General features: G+C 38.7%; 1 protein-coding gene across 3 annotated transcripts in view; it reads left to right on the forward strand.

Annotated features, from left to right (window-relative positions):
• The window catches only part of POLA1 (DNA polymerase alpha 1, catalytic subunit), a 296,908-nt gene that overhangs the window by 230,629 nt on the left and 49,247 nt on the right, over nucleotides 1-17,032 (forward strand). For 2 of the 3 annotated variants that reach the window (XM_035001019.1, XM_035001027.1), the window contains exon 36: nucleotides 1-95. This exon is cut by the window's left edge and continues 2 nt beyond it. In XM_035001019.1, the coding sequence (XP_034856910.1) occupies nucleotides 1-95 (95 nt within the window). Of the gene's footprint in view, nucleotides 96-2,634; nucleotides 2,885-17,032 lie in introns of those variants that run through there. The other variant, XM_035001036.1, reaches the window with a different exon arrangement.

Below are 17,032 nucleotides of genomic sequence, written 5' to 3' on the forward strand. Positions count from 1 at the left end.
TTCTGACAAGTCCCTGTACACCCAGCTGTGCTTTTACCGGTACATTTTTGATGCGGACTGTGCACTGGAGAAACTTACTACCGATCATGAGAAAGGTACGTTAAAATACTGTAATTACCTTTGAGTTTAAAGTGGAAATTTGCATCATAAAAGCCATACCTACTGTCAGGCTGTTCATGCAGCATCACACCGCTGTCTCAGAAGCAGGCCGTGGGGGCCCTTGTGAGCACAGGCTTCCCCTGCATGAGGGGCGGTGGTATAGGAATCCCCGGCTTTGGTCCCCACAGCCTGTCTCACATTGTTCTCTATTAAAGCAGGGCTTTGGGGGAGGAACAGTACAAAAAGGACTCTTTAAATGCTATATTTTGAAAATGCTATTTTCTATAGAGTTTAGTAATTGTAATAAAGTAAGCATAGGCAACGTGATCGTTGGACCTACAAAAACCAGGCATTACTACAGAAAAATAGAGCTGGAGTGTGTCTCTGCTGTTCACTAAAAGCCTAGGTTCGTTTTGAAAGAGAGGCATGGGGTGGAGTTATTTATTGATTCCATCCTAAGAGAGCGTATCTGCACCTTCGCCCAGATGATTGGATGCTGCCCGTAACCCTCACGCAGGACTTGCAGGGACTGTGGAATTTAATGGGTCTGGGAAAAGCTTTGTTCCATAACAAAGTATTTGAAAATGTCGTGACAAGTGCATGTTTTTTTTTTCTCCTACCTGAAAATCACATTGACAACTTTTCTATGACGTGTAAAGAACAAAAAAGGCAAATATCCACATTTTTCTTATTAGTTACCTGCAGAGTGTTTATGTTGTCAGTGAATATCAATTTGACATCTTGTTGGTCAGTATTAAGGCTGGAGGTAACCTTAAGGACAGAAACCTAAAAATACTGCTGGATTTCCTCCCGTAAGAATCTCCACGCTGCCCTTGATTTGGTCTTAACTATTTTCAGTTCTAGTCATAATTGACCAGTTTTTTCCATCTACAGGATAGGCTAAAAATTATTTTTTAAAGGTCTTGACTTAATTGGTTTTGCTGTCCTTGGATATAAAACAGTTTACCGACAGATGGAGGAGTTGGTCCAAATATTAGTTTCTTGTTTTTGGATGTTCACCAAGAACTTGGGCTACGGCATATTTTCAGTGAATTAGTAAAATTATGTAATGTGAAGAAAAATTTCTTCTTTTCATTAATAACTGAGTTTTTTTTAACTTCTGTTCATGGCTCATGTCTGGCCCATGTTTATTTTCAGTATCATTAATAGCTTTTTCTCTTTTACCCTTAAGGGCCTTTCCTTAAAGGCATTATGAGTTGAGAGAATTATGTATGGATTCTCTGATGAATACATTGTTTCTGTCTGTTTGTTACCTCTTTCTGGGTATCAGTATATTAAAAGTTGCTCCCCCTTTACTTCTTTCTGAATCTAGCCATTTCAGATTGTTCCCTAGATATCTTAGACTCCAAGGGGATGGGCTTCTCTTCCAGATATCTCCAAAATTCTTATCTGAGACAGCTAAATCAGTCTTTCATGATTAGCGGTTTTCAAAAAGTCTGTTGACTCTTGGAGACATGTAGGAGTGATCTGGAAAGTCACTAAAGACTCTGGTTTTTTAGAGGAGTGTACATTGCTCTCCCAGAAAATAAGAGGGAATAAAATAGCTACTTAGAAGCTTCTTGCTTGGCAAGAGGGGAGAAGTATTGACAGTATCTGTACCCTCACACAATTTTTTTTTTTTTTAAGATTTTATTTATTTATTTGAGAGAGAGAGAATGAGAGACAGAGAGCATGAGAGGGAGGAGGGTCAGAGGGAGAAGCAGACTCCCTGCCGAGCAGGGAGCCCGATGCGGGACTCGATCCCGGGACTCCAGGATCATGACCTGAGCCGAAGGCAGTCGCTTAACCAACTGAGCCACCCAGGCGCCCCACCCTCACACAATTTACTGTGGTTCTATTTCACAAGTTTAAGAGTTGGGATAGGTTTTTTTTTTTTTTTGTCATTTGCTTCTAATAAGTACACTGTCCAGGAGTTCAGGGTCGTAACGGCACTATGTGTGAGTTATTGACAGGTTCTTCCACATGTCAGAAGGCTAAAGAAAATTAAGAGAAAGATATTAAATGTATGTGTCACAGAAGGAACTTCATGAAATGTTCCAAGAACCTTTCATTTTATTTACAGAATTTTAACTATGAAACTATTTTTCCTTTTAGCTTTCTTCTTATTTACTATTCATGAGTTGCACTTTAGGAATGAGTGGATTAGTTGAAATTTACCTGCTCAGGGTGTTCTCAGATCACTCAGTAATATTAAGAGGTACTAGGGTATTTGTTAGTAGGGGGATATAAACTGAAACTCTGGGTCGTGCTTATCTGTGTTCCAAGATCAGAGGTTTACTGACAAGTGACATTTGATAAGTTCCCCCTTAAGAGTCAGTTGGGGTGTGGCGCCTGGGTGGGCTCAGTTGGTTAAGTCTGACTCTTGATTTCTTCTGGGGTCATGATCTCAGGGTAGCAGGGCTCGGCGCTTAGCAGGGAGCCTGCTTAAGATTCTCTCTCTCGCTTGCTCCCTCTGCCCCTCTTCCCCTCTCAAAAAAAATGAATTGAAAAGCTGTGGCAAATATTTTTATTCAGTTTGGACCAAGCCAGAACACCAGTAGATGTTACATCAGAAGTCTTGCGAAGAGTGACCGTCATTACACACAGTTACATTATTGAGAATGGAGTCTTAAGTATTGTCTGTCAACAAGTGCCCTGGATTTGGCGTGTGAGGTATTTACTGTCCGTACTTAGCAACATTTCCTTGACTAAGATTGTTTTACCATTTCCCTTTGTAAAGCCCATATTTGGGGGCGCCTGGGTGGCTCAGTCGTTAAGCGTCTGCCTTCGGCTCAGGTCATGATCCCAGGGTCCTGGGATCAAGCCCCACATCGGGCTCCCTGCTCCGCGGGAAGCCTGCTTCTCCCTCTCCCGCTCCCCCTGCTTGTGTTCCCTCTCTCGCTGTGTCTTTCTCTGTCAAATAAATAAAATCTTTTTTTAAAAAAAAGCCCATATTTTAAGGGTTGTAACTGGATGGTGGTTTTAATTTTGGTTTGAAACTTGGCCATTTGGAAAAATCACAAATTATTTGAAAGAAGTTTATTTTTATGGTAAGAAGTAGCTCTTGTCAAAGCTTTTTCCTGTGCTTTGCTTTCAAACGAAGGTTTACAGACCATTAGTCCATAATGTGAATTAACCCCATTTGGTATTTTTCCTTACCTTTAAAATGCTAAAGGACTGTTATTCACTTTGGTGAAGTGTTTACTGCATATTCACTGTAACTACCTAACATTTTAAAAATCTTATTTCTGTAGGACTTTGGCTTTATTATTGGAACTGCTCCAGAATGTTACACAGATGGCATAATAGACCCAAAGGCAGTTTTAGAGAAACATAGTGGCAATGTATGAAGTAAAAATCCATTTCCACAATGGCATCACACAATGGTCCCGTTTGACTGCCTCATCCCATGGGGCCTTGGCTGGAGTAGGGATAAGTGAACAGTTTGGGGGAGATATGAATCCATTCAAATCTTGTCCTAGTTATCTAAATTAAGTCTGCGGAGCAAAGAGAGTCCCTGGGTTTTCTCACCTGAACTTTTTAATTTTGTTTATTCAGCAATGGTAAAAACAGTACATTACATATTTTCACTTATGTGTTGAGTGCCATCCCAGATGTCAAAGGAACTAAGATGGCCAAGGTTCCCTGCTCTGGAGGAGCTTACAGTCTATCGGAGACAGATTCAGCAGCAAAGTGTGATAAACCACCAATCTGGTCAGGTTGTTATGGAAGCAAAGAAAGGGAGCCACGAACCACCTTTGTTTTTAGTAGACTATTTTTTAGAGCAGTTTTAGATTCACAGCAAAACTGAATGGAAGGTACAGAGATTTCCTATGTACCCCCTCCCCTGCTCCCATATAGGCACAGCTTCCCTCATTGTCAACATCCCCACCAGAGTGGCACATTTGTTACAATTGATGAATTGAAGCTACATTGACACAGCATTATCATCTACAGTCCACAGTTTACCTTAGGGTTCACTCTTGGTATTGGACATTTGTTGGACAAATCCATAATGACATGTATCCACCATTGTAGTATCATAGTGTACTTTCACTGCCCTAAATTCCTCTATGCTCACCCTATTTATCCCACTATCCCCTGGCAAGCACTGATCTTTTTACTGTCTTTGTAGTTTTCCCTTTTCCAGAATATTATATATTTAGAATCCTATAGTATGTAGCCTTTTCAGATAGGCTTCTTCCATTTAGTAAGATGCATTTTAAGTACCTTCTGTGTCTTTTCATGACTTGAGTTTCATGTAACTTTCATGACTTGTCTTTTTAGTGCTGAATAATATTCCATTATTTAGATGTACCACATTTTAAAATTTTTTTAAAAGATTTATTTATTTATTAGAGAGAACACAAGTGCAGGAGCGGCAGAGGGGGAGAATCTTCAAGCACACTCCCTGCTGAGTACAGAGCCTGATTCGGGGCTTGATCCCACGACCCTAAGGCCATGACCCGAGCCAGAATCAAGAGTTGGATGCCCAACTAACTGAGCTACCCAGACGCCCCAGGATGTACCACATTTTAAGTATCAATTCACCTACTGAAGGATACCTTGGTTTCCAAGTTTCAGCATTTCTGAATAAAGCTGCTATAAACATTCATATGTAGGTTTTTATATGAACTTAAGTTTTCAACTCCTTTGGGTAAATAATAAATATCAAGGAGTGTGACTGATGGCTCGTATGGTAAGAGTATGTTTACTTTTGTAAGAAATTGACAAACTGACTTCCAGAGTGGCTTACCATTTTGCATTCCCACTGACAATAAATGAGAGTTCCTGTTACTCCACATCCTCACCAACATTTAGTGTTGTCAGTGTCCCAGATTTTGGCTAACCTAATAGATCTCGTTGTGGGTTTTTTGTTGTTTTTTTTTTTTTTTGACGTAGGGTGGAGGGAGAGAATCTTTTTTTTTTTTCCCCCAAGATAGAGAGGTGGGGGAGGGGGAGAGGGAGAGAGAGAATCCCAAGCAGGCGCCATGCCCAGTGAGGAGGCTGACAGGGGGTCTCACAACCTGAGATCATGACCTGAGCCAAAATCAAGAGTTGGACACTTAACCGACTGAGCCACCCAGGAGCCCTGGTGTCTTGTTGTTTTAAGTTGCATTTCCCTGATGACATACGATGGGGAGCATCTTTTCATATGTTTATTTTCCATTTGTATATCTTCGGAGAGGTGTCTTTGGCTCATTGTTTTAATTGGATTTTTTTTATTGTTGTGTTTTAAGAGTTCTTTGTAGGGACGCCTGGGTGGCTCAATCAGTTGGGCGGTTGCCTTTGGCTTGGGTCATGATCCCTCGGTCCTGGGATCGAGTCCTGCACTGGGCTCCTTGCTCAGTGGGGAGCCTGCTTCTCCCTCTGCCTGCCGCTCCCCCTGCTTGTGCTCTCTCTCTGACAAATAAATTTTAAAAGAAAGAAAAAAAAATAAGAGTTCTTTGTATATTTTGGTGCCCCTGGGTACACTCCATGCTGGGCGTGGAGCCTGCTTCAGATTCTCTCTCTCCCTCTGCCCCTCTCCCCCTTAAAAAAAGAGAGTTCTTAGTATATTTTGGATAATGGTCCTTTATCAGATTATGTCTTTTGCAAATATTTGCCCTCAGTCTATGGCCTTTCTTTTTATTTTATTGAGCACAAATTGCCTTTTAACTTTAGTGTTTGATTTTACCATATTCGTAAAACAAAACAAAACTTTTTCTGTTCCTATTCTCTTCCCAGATGCTTATCTCCTCTTACTCTCTGTCAGCTGTTTGTAGTAGGATGCTCTATTAGTCTGCAATGCCGGCCACAACAAGGTACCACATACTGGGTGGCGTAAATAATAGAAATGTATTTCCTGCCAGTTCTGGAGGCTAGAATTCTGAGATCAAGGTGTTGGCAGGGTTGCTCTCTTTTGAGGCCCGTCTCCATGGTTTGTAGGCGGCCATCTTCTCCCTGTCTTCACATGGTCTTCCCTCTGTAGGCATCTGTGTCCTAATCCTTTCTTACAAGGACACAAGTCCTATTGGTTTAGGGACTGCCCTGGTGACTTCATTTTAACATAATTACTTCTTTAAAGACCCTATCTCCAACTATAGTCACATTTTGAGGTACCGGGAGTTAGGACTTCAACCACCACCACCCTGCCCCCAGTATTATTTGGTGGGAGGTGGGACACAATGCAGCCAGTAACAGATGGTCTTCTTGGTGAATTTTTCCACAAACCTCTTTCAACATGTTGTGTTTCTCTCTGTCAGAATTGAAACACCAGGTTTTAGGACTCTGTTGAAGAAAGGAATTGAAGCTAAAGTATAAAGGTTAGCAAAAAGATGGTGCTGTAACCTTAGCCTTATGAAAAGCATTTGTCAGGAAGCCCAGTTTCTCAATGGAGTCTCTTTAGGCCTAGAAGGACCATTCTTCAGGTCACCCCTGTTTCTTGCCAAAGGATGTGGGCTATCACAGCCCACCAAGCAGTGCCTGTCAAGGTTGCTCTGCTTCTTCACTCCTGTCAGTGAGGTGAAATTTCACTCACTTCCCTTCTCACGGTCCTCACAACAACCCCGTGAGGTGGCAGTGGATTGTCCCCCATTATATTGATGAAGAAATTGAGTTCTGTAATACAGGCTTCCTTCCTTTACATTCCCAGTGCACCCTTTAAGTGCCCTTCTCACAGGACTTACCCTGAATTGTTTTATTTGACTTTCTCTTCCACTGAGTTCATTGAGGCAGAGGGTTGTATCTTGCTTATCTGAACTTTGCCATTTGGGGCCAGCCCACTAAATTTTCACTGAATGAATTTTTAGTAGAAAATAAGACCACACAAGCAGTTTCAAGGATATTGGAGCAGTTAGTCCTAGGAGGTAATTCTCTCCATGAATAGAGGGCAATGTGCATTAAAAATTTTAGATCTTCCTATATTGCTTGGCTTGACTCAAGTGTGCTGTAAATTAATGTAACTGAAGTTCCTTAGACATTTTCAGATTTAGTATCTGTCGTTTCAGCTCTTTGCAAGTTATACTGAAGACAAGTACATTGTGTCTCTCATTTCGCTGATGCCAAATTTGAAATGAATCAAAAGAATGTCAAGTCACTTAACTAGTAAGTGAGCCAACCTGACTGCTCCTCACCCACACTGCCCCAGAATCCTGTTCTCTCCTCACCCTCAGCTAGTTACACTCATGAAATGTACTAATAATTGTATTACTTTATAGAAAATGAAGACCCAAAAGAGAGACAACAGCTAGTACTGAAAAGTGAAGGAATCTAAAAAAGTGATTTTTTTTTTTTTTTTAGTGAGAAAATTAGGGTTCTATGAGAGAAATTATATGCTTTAATGTCTTTGGGCATTTGGAGATTTCTGAGGGTCTCAAGACAGATCCCTTTTCAGTGTTGAGAATTTCCCCTATTTTCCTGAACTGCTGAAGTGAAAGCTGGAGAGTTTTATTATTGCTGGAAGTACTGAAATAAAAGTAGCAAAGAGCCCCTGGAGTCCTCTTTAAGCCAGTTGACAGTCTTAGAATTTACTTTGTTAAATCCTCACAAGAAGACTGTCAGAGAGACTCTCTGGTCCATTTCTTCTTGTACCACTTTTTTAAGCCCATGGGTTATCCTCCTGAAAAAATTGTTGTCAAATTTTAGAAATGAGCCTTTTCTCTCTGCTTTTAATAACTAATAACAGGTAAAGCACACACAAAACAATTCACTCCTACCAGATACATATAAAAAGGAGAAAGAAGGTCAATTAAGCTCTAATCTACCCTTCTTTAAGTTATATTTTTTATAATTATGAAAAAATTTTTTTAGAAAAATAGATTTTGAAATGGGTAACTTATAAACTCCATTTTCCTTTTCTTTCATTTTCTTACAAATAAAAAAAAAATGACCTGAGGTGGTTTCTTATTTTTTTATCTATCCCTTTAATTAGTTGAAGTGAACTTTCATCATAGGATTCTAATGTGGCAATTGAGAACATAGTTAGCTCTCTTTTTATGATTATGAAGTGATTGTAGAAACACATAAAGAATTTTGATAATAGAAAAAATGGTTCATATAACCCTGACCTTCTGAGGAGGGTTGTTGCTGATGTTACTAGACATTACATAGTTTTAATCTTTAATGATTTAGGGAAATACTAACAATATGTTAACGTCCAACACTAAGCAACCATTATGATACTAATTTGTAGCTTGTATGCAAGGTGGAACAATTAGTAAGAAACACTGGAATTGTTCAGTTGTCATCTCTGGTTGGATTGGAGGTAATTCTCCTTTATACTTGTATATACTTTCTAAATTATATAATCTGAGCATGTACTGATTATCCAGCAAGAAACAAATTATAGACACTGAAATTTTACAAATAAATGTTTTACAGAACTTGTAATAATTATTCCAATAATTTGGCAGTTGAGGGAGAAAATACCATACAGAAGAACACAAGTCCGCTTTTTCTCTGTGCATTTTTTTCCCAAGTCAAACCAGAGACCTTGTTATTCACAATGTGATCAGTATACCAGCAGCATAGGCATCACCTGGGAGCTTGTTAGAAATGCAAAATATCGGGTCCTTCCCAGACCTTCTGCTTCAGCATCTGCATTTTAACAAGATTCCCAGGTGATTCCTAGGCACATTAAAGTTTGAGAAGCACTGATAGGAGACACTCTTCGCTCTTAACAACTAAAGCCTACTCCCGTTTTATTCACCCGTTGGTTAGGTCCATACTTTTGGCAAGACTTTAAAATGACAAGTGTGCAGACTACAGAAGGCCTACCCAGGTTTACAGTCGAATTGGCATGACAGCCTGGTCGTTTGAAATACGTTTTGTAATTAAACTTAAAAAATGTAGTGGCCTGACAAGGGCCAGGAGAAGGGGCAAAAAAGCAAGGAAGCCTGAGTTCTTCTGCTTTGTTTCTTCTTAACTAAGTAAGAAGAAAAGTAAAGGAAAAGTCAGTTAAGATTTTCAAAATGGCTTTCAGCTTCTTGGGATCAGTGGCTTGTAAAAGAGAGAACAGGAATGCAGTTCTTCCCCCCTGCATCCCAGGGCCGTTCTGGATGTGCCCGGAGTGGCAGGCACCCAGCCGCCACATCCTGGGCCTCATTTCGACATTGGTCTAACACATTTGCAAAGACTTCAAGGCATTGAACTAGAATTTTTTTTGGCTTGCAAACAAGATTCTATTTCTTATATTTTGCTACTATAAAATTTACTTTGGCATTTACTTTTCCTTGTGTTGCTGACTTTTCTGTTCGATTTTTATGCTCGGTACAAGAATGACAACATTGATAATTTTCCAGTGGCAGCATGGAGTTTCATACTGCTTTGTTCTTCTCTCTCAGTACTGCCTATTTAGTAGTTTTTGTTTTGTTTTTTAACTAAACATGACTTTGCAATGTGACAGAAGAGAAACTACATTTTCCAGGAAATTGTCACCATAGTTGCTTTGCCTGTAAGTGGATGTGTCTTGTCTCTGTACATTTTCTGTCATTTTCTTTAGGATAGCTAAAGTACTCTATGAAAGTTGCCATATATTTGAGCAGCAAACTTGCGGATTCTGATAACGTTCCTTTTCTTTGAGCCCATTTCTGTAAATAGACATTTAACGTTTTGCACTTTTATGTACGAATGGACTTACAGACATGCTGTGGTAACAGACACATTATTAGTTTTATAAAATCCTTTCCTGTTACATCTTTTCAGTGGGCAGGCTTCTTGTCCCTTTTGTAGGAATAAGTACAGCAGTGCAAAGGTGGGCACCGATGTTGCAGTATCTATGTGATAGTTCTGTGGTTGATGGTCCTCATTTGCAAAACGTTGTCATTTTTTGGGTGCTGAGGGTAGGGAAAACCCGGTAAGATTTTTCTCGTGTACTTTTTAAAAATATACTTCTATCACCAATGAAGGAAAAAATATTGAACAATTTCAGGCAGTTAGACCATAATGTGAGCTAATCACTTTATTTTGAAGAAAAGTATTTTTAAACAGTTGAGCTAGCGAATTTACTTTTAAAATGTATTGTGCTTACACAGTAGATGGTTTTATTTCCATGATGTTTTTTACTACATAATTATACATCTTAATTACGTAATTACTATCATAATTATTATGTAATTGCATGTACTTCCACTAATTACAAAATCAGGAAGTGTAATTATCTAGTAAAAACTTTATGAAATTTCATGCACTAAAAATTATTTAAAAGGCTATTCCAGTGGTCTACTGGAAGGCTTTCCATGTTTAATCTTAGTCCTGACTTTAGTTTAAAACTTGAATGCACAGGCCAGGACAAGAAGGACAATTATAGACAGACCAACACAAAGCTGAGTATTGTGATATAAGTAAGATGGCCTTTGTTCCTTAGGAGTTAAAGCCAGGGAGCATTTGAATTTCTTTGTGATTATGGAGTTATAAAAATAACATCTTACGTTTGAGGTAGGTATCACAAAAACTGTCAATGAAAAGGGCAGTTTTTTTCTTAGGAAAGAATTGATTAATAGAATTGAGAATCAAGGAATTTAGATTACCAAACAGCCAGGCCTTCTGTAATTCCTTAATGTGAATGGCTTATTTAGCGACGTCTGTCTTTCAAGGCAAAATAATAATAATGTCATTATTATTTAAAACTGTTTCTTTAGTTTGAAGAGGGTTTTTTTTCCAGTTTGTGTTTATATTTACCGAGATAGAAGAAAACATATCGAAAGAGCATAATCTTTTTCTACCACTGCTTGATGTCAAAAGCACCTTTTGAGACATAAACATATACCCACAAACATGTAACATCAGACCCTAAATAAAGACAGAAGGTTTAATTCAGTAAACCTATGATGCCTTTACCATTCAAAGCGACATACAAATTGCACAGTGAAACAATAGTCATGACAGCAAATTAGATATGACATCTAAATTACATTACAAAGAGAAATCCCAGAACCATTTTTGGTCTGTAGAAGTCTGTTTTAGCCCAGGTTTAAAACCCAGTCTAGAGATGTCTTTATTGTCTAAGTAGGGTAATGTTGTAGAAGACTAATTGGAGGTTGGTTGAATTAATTGCAGATTAATTAGGAGAAAGGGCTTATAATACTCATGGCAGAGAAGAAAGTAGATCCTTTAAGTATCATGATAAAATGTACTCTAAGTTTCAGGAATATTAAATTATCAGTATTTGTGTAACATCTATAATAATCTGTTATAACATGACTTAAAGCAGTTGGGGTTAGATATAGTTATACTCAATTTTCCCCTCAAAATTAGTGCTTTTCACCGGAAATGTATTGGATCAGCTACTTACAATGTATAATCAGTTACTTCTTTTAAAAATGCAACCTTCAACATTAAAAGGTCTGTAGTCTTAGAAGCAGATGACATTCCTTTTTTTTTCTTAAATATTTCTAAAGAAGCACTCTGTGGTTTTATCAGTTGCTGACTTTGTGTCCTTTTTATACCAGCTCAAATTTGTAATGTGACTTTTTTTTTAAAAGTGAAGAGATAAAAAAAAAAAAAAAAACACCACCAGCCCCACTTGCTTCAAGTAAATTAGAGGATATATAGTTATCCATAATTGTCTCATGCTCTCAGAGATATTTGGGATTTAAGTAGATTTGTTCTGACTTGTATTTTTCTCTAATAGTCTGGGATTATTTTTAAATTGCATACCCTTGGGGTGCCTGGGTGGCTCAGTCAGTTAAGCGTCTGACTCTTGATTTCAGCTCAGGTCCTGATCTCAGGGTTGTGGGATCGAGCCCCACCTCGGGCTCCGCACTCAGCACCGAGTCTACTTGTCCCTCTCCCGCTGTTCCTCCTCTGCTCACTCGCTCTCCCTCTCTCTTTCAAATAAATAAATAAATAAAATCTTTAAAAAAAATAAATTTCAGGGGCGTTTAGGTGGCTCAGTTGGTTAAGCATCTGCCTTCAGCTTGAGTCATGATCCCCGGGTCCTGGGATCGAGCCCCATGTCGGGCTCTCTGCTCAGCGGGGAGCCTGCTTCTCCTTCTGCCTGCTGCTCCCCCTGCTTGTGCTCTCTCTCTGTCAAATAAATAAATAAAATCTTTAAAACAAATTGCATACTCTTTTCCTCTTGGGTATCTTTGCTCATTGACCTAGCCCTGAATTTAATGTCTTCATCATTTCTTAATTGTCTTGACTCAGTTGTGGTAACCTTTCTTCTCAGAAGTGCTTATGCTCCCTCCATTGAGGTAGGAATTACCTCTCCTACATCTTCTTAGTCTTTTGCTTTGATTTTGGTTTTTACCAGTTGCATGTGCCATACCAGAATAGTCTTTAATGGTTAAAAGTTAAGTATTTCTGCTTAGTCTTTGACTTTCTGACTACAGTGCAGATTTAATTTTTAAACTGACTTAATGTTTAAATTGACTGGGTTGTTTTGTTTTGCTTTGCTTTGCTTTCTTTTCATATAAACTGGCATATGTTTTCATTACCCTCTGTAATTCTTTAAATTTTTCATCATTATCAAAGGGAAGCAACCCTAACTTTTGAATTTTAATTGTGTCCTTGTGATGGCTTCAGTTACCCAGTAGCCCCAGGCCCAGATCTGGTGTTGATTTGCACGTGATTAGTCAGTGCTCATGTATAATTTTAGGCTGTACTATCGTGTCCATATAATAGGTGTTTGCTACCCCTCTATACAGGGAAAACCCATCATCAATTTGACTCATTCTTAGAGGACTTCTTCCTATAGTTGTTATGAATTTATTCACATCCATCAGCATTCTCTTACCTTGTGGCCGATAGGACAGTGACTAGATGGAATTAGTAGCCTGCCACTGAGCTCAGTTGTGAATTAACTTTGATTGCATTCTGCCCATGTAAAGGCCCTGGGAAACCTTCTTCCCGTTGGTCTGTGAGCCCTGCTAGCCTTAGCACCATCCCTTAGAGCTTAAGGCTTTAATCAGCTGTGCTCACAAAAAGATAGGTTTGCTGGCTAATTTTAGACACTTGTGTGCTTTGGTTGTTTTAAGAAATTATTGTAAAACCAAACTCACAAATAGGATCATAAAACTAGGTCTCTGCGTAAGTCTGGTTTTCTCTGTTTGTCTCTTCTTCATACCCCATCCCTAAGATTCGTTCAGTGAGTGTTGCTGAGCCTCTGCCTTGTGTGATATGTAAAGGGCACAGTGTAAGCAAGACCTGGGTCCTGCTTTAGACATAATAATACTTGTGATCCTTTTCTTATTCATGTATTCACCCTCTAAACAGCTACTTGTTATAGAGCTTTACTTGTTATGGAGAACACTCACATCCCTTATTTTTTACTTTTCCCATTAGAAAGGGTAGTTGACATTTTTCCGATGGAAAAACAACCTCAAATTGATGAAATGACCCACCTGAGGTAGCAAAGCTGGGGAGTGTGAGAGCCCAGTGTTCTTTCTGCCCGTGTTGCAGCTGCCCTTTTCTTAATCTAGTAGAGAGACTTCAGCCTGAAGGCAAATGACTACTACACGGGAGTGGGGAGTAGCTCGGGGAAAGTTCCCTGTGGGGGTGGAACCTGAGCTCAGGCTCAAAAAGTGGATGAGACTGTAACACGCACAGATGCAGCCATGTACTTTGAGACTAAGTTTTGTCTTTCTTGCTATTCTTTAAGTGCTTTATTGCTTATCTGGCTTTTACAAATTAAAGCACATCATTTGACAAATGCATGATGATTTTAAAACATATCTGAATTGGAGATTTGGTCAAAAAAGTGCTTATTAAGAGGCTGGTTTATGTGAAGCCTTAAACCCAACACTGGAAGCTGAGAGGCTCTTGTCTCTTCACTCCCCACCGTAACCAGTGGTGGTGCTTTGAAAGAAGTTGACTCCATCCTGTAGGATACATCTGTCAGAAGTGTATCAAAATGTTTTCCTATCTTAAATAATTTAACTCAGAATATAATAATGTAAGTATTTTGACATGAAAATGTTACATACTGTGATATATCCACTTAGCTAAAAACAGACGTCTTTAACTTTGAAAGAAAGAAGTATGGCAAGACAAAACAAAACAGAAATAGGAATTAAAAGAGATGAATGACAAACTGAACTAGTTTTATTTAGAAGAGGCAACTAAAGTCCTATTAACATTATGACCATAGAATGTAAAAATGTTTTACTTGAAGCATGATTAAATTTTTTTTTTTTTTAGTATCATCATGGTGAATGTTTAGACATATGCAGGACCTGTTCATAAAGTACATGTTTGCTGCTGAAATAATTCTTGTTTTATTGGTGGATTATATATTGTCTTACCAAAAATATTATAGATGCTAATAAGTCAGCAAAATCCAAGATAAAAGAGAGGGTCTGCACCTGAGCCTGTGTTCAGGAAATTATTCAGCAGAGCATACTTTGGTCTCTCTTAGTGAAGGCTTTATCACATTTAACAAATGTGCCACAGTAAATTTATTAGTATGCTACAAAGAAATTTTCAAAATAATTAAGACTAAACTACACTTGTCAAAATAAATGAATGAAATACAATTTTGAATCATCTTTCTTCACTTATTGCTCATTTGCATAATTCAGTAACTTACACAGGAGTCTTTCAGTCATTGGTGTGAATTAGCAAGGTTCTGCTTTTCCTTGTTGTACGGGTGGGAATTATGCTACCATGTAATTAGCTATTCCAGACATGGACTAACGGGAAATACCAAAGGGCACAGCAAAATCTAAAGAGACAAGGCAGGGAATCTAAAGACAAGAGACAATCAAAGACACCCAACAAACTCAAGCTGGTAGACCACAGGGAATTTTGAATGAAGCCTCTTAATTTATTTTGAGAATAAGAAATCAGTAGTATGAGAGAAATCTCAACAAGATTAGCTGACTAAGCCTACTTAAAAAAAAATATCTCTATAGTGCATGGTGTGCCAGGTTAACCACTCCTGTTTGTTAGTCTGTATACAGCTCAACAAATAGCTGGCAAGGCCTTTCATGGGTATATAGTGGCTTTCCATTGAGGTTTTCACTCTTTGAAGGAGGTCGTTTATACCAATGAGATCTGTAGATGCAAATTGCTTTCCCTATATGTGAGGGGTCATTCCTTTCACAGCCGACTTGCTCATCTCTTTTATAGAGGTTTTGTTATTTTTCTACTGCCCCCAAAGGAATGATGTTAATCACACACACCCCCATACCCACCCCCCAACTTAGCATCCAAATCTTTTCCCTCCAGCTCTGTGAAACTTTTGTGTGCTGATCTTTGAGAACAAAACAAGCTGTTGGCAGCAGTCTTTAGCCCTGAATTAGGGAACTTTTTACTTCTCTCAACCTGGAATTTTTTATTTTTATTTATTTATTTTTTTTTAGATTTGCTTCTCTTTTTCACCTCATTCAAAGGAAATACCTTTCTCATTGCAGCAGTGTGTCACTGTCACATGCTGCGGCATGTGGGAAATCTTGGAAGGGAAGCAGTGTTCTGAGAATGTCATTTTCAGTTTGGATTCCCCAATGATGTGAGCTCATAGGAACTAGAGGAACAGAAAAGTGAAGGGATCAATTTAAGGGTTAGCTGTGAAAACCTAACTTCTGATCCTGTTACTGAGGGGGGGGGAAGATAATGTTAGTCTTTTGCCTAAGCTTAAAAAATCATACAAACACTCACAGGTTTTAACCTACAATGTTCAGGAGTCTTAGGAAGAAGGGGTTTCGGACACACACGGTATGAGCACTCTGTAAATACTTGTTTGTTTCCTTCTTTCCTCCTTGCCTTTCATCCTCCCTTCCTTCTTTTTGTCAGCATTTGTTGAGCACCAAGGGCACTGACTGGGGCTCCTGGAAGGCAATATAGGGTAGTAGTTAAAAGCCAGAAGAGCCAGTTCAAGTGTTGGCTTTCTATCTCTTGTTAAATAAGTAACATCTGTACAGCTTGCATGAGAGTAACACCGGCCTCGTGGGACTCTAAATTGAAAGGATAATATTGAAACACGGTGATATGTAAAATGCCTGGAACAGTGCCTGGCACACAGTAAGTATGCAAAAAACGTCAGTTGTTTTATTACTTCTAAGAATAACACTTTATCCAAACCACTGTTAGAGTACTTAGTATTACAGTTGCTGTGTGGGTCTCTGTAGCCTCTCATTGACCATGCTTTGTTCATACTTGTATCCTCAGCATCTAGCACAACACCAGACATGTTTTAAGTGATCCACTCTTCATACTGAACAATTACAGTATGAAAAGGTATGGTCCTTGGTCTCAAAGAACTTAAAATTGATCTCAGTAACTCCTTTTTTAGTCTTCTTACATGAGGTATACTAGAAAAGATGAATTTAATTCTCATTGTTAGTGCTAATGGAAGAGATTGAAACACAAATAATCCGCAAATAATTTCCATTTTCTTGAGATACATCCCTTTGGCATGTGTTCCATTAATATTAAGCAATCAGTACTAACTATTGGCTCCTTTCTAGGGAGGGTAAAAAACAGTTTGTGTGCTAGAAGGCAGCCAAACCGAGTTCCCAAATCATGTACCTTTTAGCAGATTTCTTCTGGTTTTGGGGTGGCTTTTGTGTTTTGTTTTGTTTTGTTTACACTTCTAAAAATGACACGTACCCAGATGCCACTGTCAGATATCTGATTCAGTAGGTCTCGGGTGGGACCCCGATAGCTGTGTATTTTAAAAAAGCTCCACAGTGACTTCGATGCACACCCACAGTATTGACAATCTTGGAGTTAGTGAAACTCTTCAAACTTTAATATTGCTTCTTGTCAAATATGCATTAAATTTGACTTTGATATAGAAAGGGAGATTGGGTGGCATCTAGATAACAATTTAAATAGACAGTAGAAGGGAAAATGAAGTCAAACACATGAATTATTTCCTAGATAAAGGAATCATTTATGGTACTATAGGAGCTAATACAGCATTTGAGAATAAAGTGAAGGGAAAAATGGGCTAGGGAAAAGTAAGTAAGAAAAAACTGTTTTCTGGTAATGAGCAAATGGAAGATGAAAT

The sequence above is a fragment of the Mirounga leonina genome, unplaced genomic scaffold (assembly GCF_011800145.1).
Source record: "Mirounga leonina isolate KUSES-001 unplaced genomic scaffold, KU_Mleo_1.0 Mir_101595, whole genome shotgun sequence".
Taxonomy (NCBI): domain Eukaryota; kingdom Metazoa; phylum Chordata; class Mammalia; order Carnivora; family Phocidae; genus Mirounga; species Mirounga leonina.